At 45.7% G+C, this 8,012-nt stretch overlaps 1 protein-coding gene across 1 annotated transcript in view; it reads left to right on the top strand.

The window, feature by feature from the left end:
- Window positions 1-1,557: 1,557 nt before the first annotated feature.
- The window catches only part of PDLIM4 (PDZ and LIM domain 4), a 117,450-nt gene continuing 110,995 nt past the window's right edge, over window positions 1,558-8,012 (top strand). The window contains exon 1 of the mRNA XM_044664673.1: window positions 1,558-1,740. Within this exon, the coding sequence (XP_044520608.1) occupies window positions 1,648-1,740 (93 nt within the window). The 5' untranslated portion in view covers window positions 1,558-1,647. The remainder of the gene's footprint in view (window positions 1,741-8,012) is intronic.

Below are 8,012 nucleotides of genomic sequence, written 5' to 3'. Positions count from 1 at the left end.
AACTGTCCCTTTAATCTTTTATGATCCTCTCTATCATTTGTTTAGTTATGAATGTTTCTTCTGTCCATAAGAGCAGAAAGGTAATTTTTTTGTTGCTTCTGGAACTATTTGTTCTAATACAAACTGCTCTTGTATCTAATTTTCTATGTACAAATTGTTTCTGACCAATTGAATGTAAGTTTATTAGGACAAAAATTCCTAGTATCCAGTAAGTTCTCTTTTTAAAAAACCCTTACCTTCTGTCTTAGAACCAATATGGATTCCCAGGAAGAAGAGCAATAAGGGCTAGGCAATGCCCAGTATCACACAGCTAGGAGGTGTCTGAGGTCACATTTGAATCCAGGACCCCTCTCTACTACAGGCTTAACATTCTGTCCACTATGCTACTTAGCTGCCTCTGCTTATTTAATAGAACTTAATCAGTTCAACTAATTCCATTTCAGCAAAATCAAATATGGATGTGATTTTACGTGTGTACTGTTGAGCTGCCTTTGACTCATTGTGACCCTGTGGAAGGGTCATTATCCTTAATCCGGAAGTTTGAGGCCAGGCCATCCCTAACTGCCTCATTTTCTACACTCTCACCTACCCCAAGAAGTACAGAGAGCTCTCAGTCAACTAAGACCCAGTAGCACTACTTTATGTCCTGCCCTAACCTCCCCACCACTGTTTGGAGCAGTTCAGGGTCCAGTCCTTCTAACCTAGGGAGCAAAAGCACCTGTGTGGAGAACACAAGGGAAGAAGGGATTTCCTAACCTGAAGCTTCCTGAGAATTTCCCTTAGAATCTGGCATCAATTAGGTCTTCTGTCTTCCAGCTAGGGCAGAGTGGCAGTCTGGGGAGGCAGCGGGGTAACAGAACAAATAAAGGTATCTGTCATCTAGATTTATGGGGTGGAAAAGGAGGTGGGTTGCTGAGTTAGTCACTGTCCCCTGGACTTCCTGCTTTCCAGAAACACAGACTTTCCAGGAGACTGAAAATTACTCAGCTCTGATCAATGCACTTTTTAAATGGCTTCTGCATTACCGCGGTTTCGGATTATCTGCAACCCTGGCCCCCGAAGCTGCAAAACTCAGATCCCTCCGGAGTTCAGGGCCCCTGAAATATACTTGACTCTTTGCCTGGGAAGGTTGAGGGCGGGTGGCAGAAGTGCCCAGGATTTTCCCCTAGGATCTCCCAACCTCGCGGAGCGGAAGGTGCGCAACCCAGGCATCCCAGGGCTGGTACTTTGAATCGACTTTACAGAAGGGAATGAGGGGTGGGAGGAAGAGAGAAATATGGGGAGCTCGGAAGCCCGGCTCCCTCGGGATCACCGTTTGATTTCTAACCTGGCGGGAGAGGGAATTTCCCTGAAATTTCCCGGGACGTTGTCTGACCTGTCAGAGTTTGAGATCAAGGCTTTGGGAGTGACTGGCGTGGGGGGGGGGGGGAGGGGGAAGGGGCGTTCCCTGGGCTAGAGGAAGGAGGAGGGAGAGGGAAGAGAAGGAGGAGGAGGAGGAGAGAGGGGAGGGACTGGAGCAGGCAAGGGATGCACCGGAGCCGACCGAGGGGCCCCGGAGGCAGCAGCAGCAGCAGCTGCGGCAGTGGCGGGATCGCGGCTGCGGCCCCTGTTGTCCTGGCCCCTGGTGTCCCGGCCCCCGGAGACGCCATGCCCCACACAGTCACTCTCCAGGGTCCCTCACCCTGGGGCTTCCGCTTGGTGGGCGGCAAGGACTTTAGTACCGCTCTCACCATCTCCCGGGTGAGTCCGGGGCCCGCGAGAGGGGATTCCGGGGAGGGGGGATTCTAGGAGGGAGATCACTGGGAGGGTACTTGGGACAAAGGCACTCTCAAGACCAGGCGGGGAACGATGAAAAACTGCCTTTCTCCACCGCCCGCCTTTGAGCCCTTGCAGTAGGGGGTGGGGGCGGGGGGGGGGGAAGCCTCTTCCAAGGTTTCTGCCGGGTTAGCGCCTGGCAGAGAGAAGGAGGCATCGGTCCCGAGTCTTCGTCGGTTTTAGCCGCTGAGCCGTGTGCTGGGCACGATGCTCCAGGCGCTCAGTGCTCAGGGCTGCGCCCCTCCCGGGAGCCAGCCAAGACCTGCCGGGCCAGAGAGGTCTGCAGCCTCCGGTCCCCCTTTTTCTTGTCCTAGAACTGCTGGCAGAACTTACTTTGAGCAACCAGTGTGTGCTTTTCTAACGAAGTGTTGTTGGATCAGAGGAGATGCAACTCGCTGGGGCCCTAACCTAACGGGGCGCCCGGTGGAGTTGCACCTTTAGTCTGATGTCCTCCAGGTTCACAGAAGCACTCTCCCTTATCCCCTAGGCTTCTGGTCGCGGTAGGATTTGGCTGGGTAGAGGATACTTCCAAATCCCTCTCATCCCACATCCCTGACCTCTTCGGGACCCCAGGGGAGAAATGATAAGGAACGTGCCCTTGGCGGGTGAGGTCTGCTGGCAGTCTTGTTTCTTGAGAGAAAAGACTTACCTTCCCCACACACAATCAATTTTAGGTACTGGAAGAATCATAGCGCCCAGCAGTGTGACTAGCCTGCTACTAGGCGATGGGGAGGAGACAGAGAAGGGGACCTGATTCTTTAGGGAATCCACGGGCCAATGGGGAGACAGGACTCTGAGCCAAGTGACCCCTGCTTAGGGTTGCTCGTTAGAGGCAGGATAGTGTCCAGCACTCTTGGCAGCAGGTGACTTGAATCGTATTTTCCATGGCAGAGTGGAGATGCAAAAGAAAACCTTGCCTAAAACCCAGAGGTCCATGCCCTGAAATCCTATGCAATAAGCTTATGTTTAAGAAATCACTTGGATTTGAACTTTCTTCCTCTTCCCCAATCTCAGAGTTCCTTAGAGGCACGGACGATTTTTCATTTTCTTTCATCTCCAGTGCTTAACACAAATTGTACAGAATAGATGCGTAATAAATACGTGTAGGGTAGGCTTGGGCTCGTCCTGATGTAGATGATGCAGTGGCTCAGCATGTCTGATGGGGCGGTGGGAAATCTGAAGCCTCCTCCTCTTTTGCCCTGTTAAATGTAGACAACTGCACAGAAGAAAACTTACAACCTTCTCAGCACCATCCCTCCCCCTCCTCCATTCCCCACCCCCAACTGCACAGGAGGGCAGAGGCGGGTCACACATAGGTGTTCACATCTCCTTGTCAGCTCCTGTTTAATCAGCTTCACTGACCTTAGGAGTTGGCAGTAGGAAAGAGGCAGTGTTTGCCTAGTTTCTGAGCAAGGCAGGGACTGGACTCTGGCCCAGAGCTGGAGATGGCTGTAGAGAGTTTTTGTCTTTGGGAAAATCCTGTGTCCTTGGAGCTCTGTAGGCATCTAATCCTTTGGAACAGAGAGGATAAAATGGCCCATAAAACTGCCATCGGCCTCCCGAGAAAACCCAGCTGCAAAAGAATGGAGTTTTCCTTTTTCTATAAACAGAAGATTGTTCATGAAATCTACCCTGGCCCAAAGGGCAAAGGCTCAAAAGTGCCTGAGTGAGGGTCCCTGCCTGGGGCCACAAAATGGAGTATGGAAACAGAGGCTGTTTGTGCTGATACTTGTCTGGGCCCTTTGGTCTATTTTAACCAAAAGGTGGTGGTGGGGTGGTTCAAGGCAGCTGATAGGGTTTGACTAGCTGCTCATGCAGAGTTAGCTGAGGAACACAGACATCTGTTAAAACAACATAAACTAGATATGCCCACGGGGGAGTCCTTGGCCTTTCAGGCATCAACATTTTAGGCTAAGGAATTTCACAGACTGCAAGGCCTAGAGGGGTCCCACTCTGGTATGGTCTGTGGAATTTGCCCCATTGGAAGGATTTAGATTAAAACAAGCTATTTCACTCTTAAAAACTTGAAAATATTTCCAAAAATATATTGTAGGACTTGGAAGCCTTCAAAGTCTAGCTCAATTGTCTTTCAAAATCTTGTTTTTATTGATATTTTTTTTACATCACCTTTTTCAAATATATCCTTCCCCTTCAAATAGCCAGCAATCAAAATTTAAAATGAGAGGAAAAACACATGTATATGCAGAATTCTACATCCATTTTTCCACCCTCTACAACAAAGGGAGAGACATTTTGTCCTTTTTTTTTTTTTAAATCCAAAAATGAGGAGAAGACTTACAAGTGCTCTACTCAGTCACAGAGGAAAACAGTCTAGAATGTCATAATTAAGTGAATTAATTTCAGGCAGGTAGATTTTGTATTAAAAGAATGTTCTGTGTTAGGCAGGATTCAAATGATGGTACTCAACCTATACTAGTGCACAGAGAGTAGGGTTCTGGATCAGATGTGGCAGCTGTATTTGTCCTTGATAAAGTGATACTTTTGACAGGATAAGGCCTTGAAGGCCTCAGCTAGGTGTGACTAGGGGTCTGACCTTCCATATTTCTGCTCCTGTGACCTCACTTGGACCTCATCCTGATTCAGCCAGTTCAAAGTGGAGATCAATGAGATTGTCCTAAAACCAAGAGGAGATGTTTTTTCTAAAGTTTTCTCAAACCTAAGTTTATATATTACATATATTATACAGTTTATATATATTATACAAGTTTATATATTATACAGCTTATATATATTATACAATTATAATTATACAGCATTAAGTTTTGATTGAGAGGTAACTATGGTTCCATGGTTAAGATCACTGGGAAAACCTGAGTTCAAATTTAGCCCAAGACCTTGGGCAAGTCACAACCTCTGATTGCCTGACAAAAGGATCTACTGGATCCACTGGAGAAGGAAATGGCAAAACCACTCCAATAGTCTTGCCAAGAAAACCCTATGGATAGCAATGGTCCACTGGGTCAGGAAGTTGGACACGACTAAACAACAACAAAACTTTGATTTGTTTAGTCTTTAGATTTACAATGTTGTATATATTGTCAGAGAGCCACTGTCTCTGGTCAAGCCTGAAATAGGGGGCAGGAAGCAAGCAGATAGGAGTGTAGGAGGTATGTGGCATGGAAAAAAGCACTGGGGAAAGAAAGAGAGAAGTGCTGTAGATCTCATGAGTTTGTTGATACCAATGGAGGTCTTTGGATTTCTATTCTTTTGGGCCTCAGTTTTCTTATCTGTCGAGTAAGGAGATTGGATTAGGTTGTCTCCAGAGTCTAAAATATTCTCTGCTCCATTGGTATCAACAAACTCATGAGATCTACAGCACTTTGTTTTCTCCAATAGTAAGTTTAGTTTAAATTGTCCTTGCTTGTGCTGTAAGCAGCTGAGGTCAGCCAAATACTGATTTTATGCTTCAGTGTGAAGCATTGCCCCATCATAAGTGGCCATATATGGGCTGAGAAATGAATAATAGTGTAGGAGCATTGTCTATTCCATAGTACTCATCTGTTTCCTAGAAGAAGGCCCAGCACTGGAAGATTATAGGGGGAGTCACTAGCAAATGGGGCAGTTTATAGGATCCATGCAATATTTCTGTCCTTTAATAGAATGTCTGATGGCAGAACTGCTCTCCAAAGGCATGTGGGCTGTGGCTTTATCAGTGTTGTGTGCGTACATGTGCTTACTGTGACCAGGCAGGGTTTAGGGTTTGGCGCAGGGTGTGTGTTGCTAGACTACAAAAATAGTGAATTGGCTCCTTGAAGCAGACGATTTACTAACATTAGTGGAATGCTGAGCTCTGTCTCAGGGCACAGTTATTCGGGGAGGAAGCTGGTCAGATGCTCAGGTCTTTAATTGTCTCTAGAATTTCAACCCTCATCAGAGGTAACTACCCATAACACAGACAGGAAAGTGTGAATCAGCTGCACTAGGAATGAAGGGGAGGCTTGGCTTTCAAGTTTATCCACATCAGGGCTTTTCAGAAAGCTGATCCTAGTGATAGGGTGTGGCCAGGATGGGAGAGTCTTGTGTTTAGTTCCTTTGGGTGGGCACAGGCAATGACCCACCCAGGTCAAATCATAGGATTTAGAACTGGGGGAGAAATGAAAATTTCTGTAGTCCAACCCTTTCATTATGCAAAAAAGGAAACTGAGGCCCAGAGAAAATTAGCAATTTGTCCAAGGTAACACAGAAGCAAGAATTCACAGTTCTTTCCATTTTACCATTCCTTTCAGAGCTCTTGAGGCACTGAAACTGGGGCTCTAAGTGTCTTATAGAGTCATTTGCTAACATTCACGGAGGATTTCCTTCCAATTGTATTGAATGTTATTCCTGGTTCCTTGGTAGTCTTCTAATTGGTTTGTTCCTTGTGTCTGCGGGACTCAGGTGTCCCTCCCTCTTTCAGGTGAGATAATCCTGCCCCCACCCAACAATAGGTATCTCCAGAGAGGACCTGAGTAAAGGTCTTTAGGTTTTTTGTTTTTTTTTTAATCAGCATTCTCATATTTTCAGGTGGGGAAACCAAGGCACAATTTAGCCAAAACTTTCCTCTAAAGAACATCAAAGAACTGAAAGAAGAAAAAAGTGTGGCTTCCCTTCCTAGTGAAAAAAAAAATAGTTCATAGATTCTAATCTAAAGTGGATTTAAGCCAATCCTAAGCATATACTTACTTTTCTTTATGCTCTTGTTTCTATCTAACATACCAGATATAACATATCTGGGCTTGGTGGGTACATCTAGCTAGCATTTTGCACTGGCTTCATAAACTCTGATGCTCAGTCATGGCAATCCTTTCAACATTAAGTTTGGAAAAGGCATCAGGACATGATGGATCATAAACTAGCCTTCACAGTTGTGAGGACATACTGGTTACAGGATTCCAGACAAAGCATTTAACTTCCCAGTACATTTGGGCAACTCTCTAAGATTATAAGTTGCAGAACATGTTGTCATCTGCATTGGTAGAAGGAATTTCCACCCTGGAAGTTTATCAATGAAGTCATAGTTCTTGACTAAGAAAGAAAATAGAGAGGGGAAGAGGAACAAATATGTGCTGCCAGTTCCCACTTCATTCTTCCTTCCTTGTTGAAGAAGCAGAAAATAAAGGAGAGGAATAAGATTGAATGCCTGACAGTGCCACGCAATAAATCAGTGGCAGGAACAGGTCACTGCCCACATTCTGTTGTCATTGTTTCCATTTTGTTGTTGTCTAGTTGTTCAGTCATGTCCAACTTTTTGCAAACCTGTTTAGGATTTTCTTTGCAAAGATACAAGTGGTTTGCCATTTTCTTCTCCAGTTCATTGTATAGAGGAGGAAATGGAGGCAAACAGGGTTAAGTAACTTGCCCAGGGGCACACAGCTAGTAAATGTCTGAGTCCATATTTGAACTCAGGAAGATGTCCTAGTTTCCATTTTGCTTAGGTCTTTTCTCTAGATGTTCCATGAATATACAGTATGCACTTAAATGCTTGTTGTTTGTATGCTGTGATCTGGGGCAAGTAATTTTAAATCAGAGGACAATAGGGATTTTAAGGTTCTCCAATCCAATCCCTTCATTTTCTAGTTGAGGAGTTTTTTTTTATTTCCCTAGTCCCATTCAGGGTCCCTATCCCGGATGAAAAAGGAGGAGGGTTGGGCGTGGGGCTAGCAACCCCACCCTGTAAAAACTACATCTGCTAAAGAAACTGCAACCTAAAGTAGGGGCAGCGGGGCTAGCTCAGTGGATTGAGAGCCAGGCCTAGAGACGAAAGGTCCTAGGTTCAAATCCGGACCCAGACACTTCCCAGCTGGGTGACCCTGAGCGACCCATCGTCTACTGGTTGTGGCCCTATGCTCTTAGAATGGAGTCCCAGGATAAAAAAAAAAAAAAAAAAAGTCCCATTCAGCTAAGAGACACTCCACATCAGAATCCCCCATAGCACAATTGGGAACCAAGCTGAAAATCCCACCAGATGTTAAGTAAATGCTGTTTGATGGGTTGATTGAAGATATAGGAAGCAATTAATCCATCCACAAACCACCTCTAGTTTGGACCCTCTCTCACCTAGACTATAACCTCAGCCTTTAATTGATCTCAGTGCTTCCAATCTTTCACCTCTCCAATCCATCATTCTTTTCCTTTAAGTTTCCTCAACTAAGGTGCTGCTACCTCCTATTGGGAACTTTTCCTAAGCTCCCTAGCTT

This window comes from Gracilinanus agilis, chromosome 2, assembly GCF_016433145.1.
Source record: "Gracilinanus agilis isolate LMUSP501 chromosome 2, AgileGrace, whole genome shotgun sequence".
Lineage (NCBI taxonomy): Eukaryota > Metazoa > Chordata > Mammalia > Didelphimorphia > Didelphidae > Gracilinanus > Gracilinanus agilis.
Note: the sequence above shows the minus strand (reverse complement) of the source record. Positions and strands in the feature narration are given on the sequence as shown.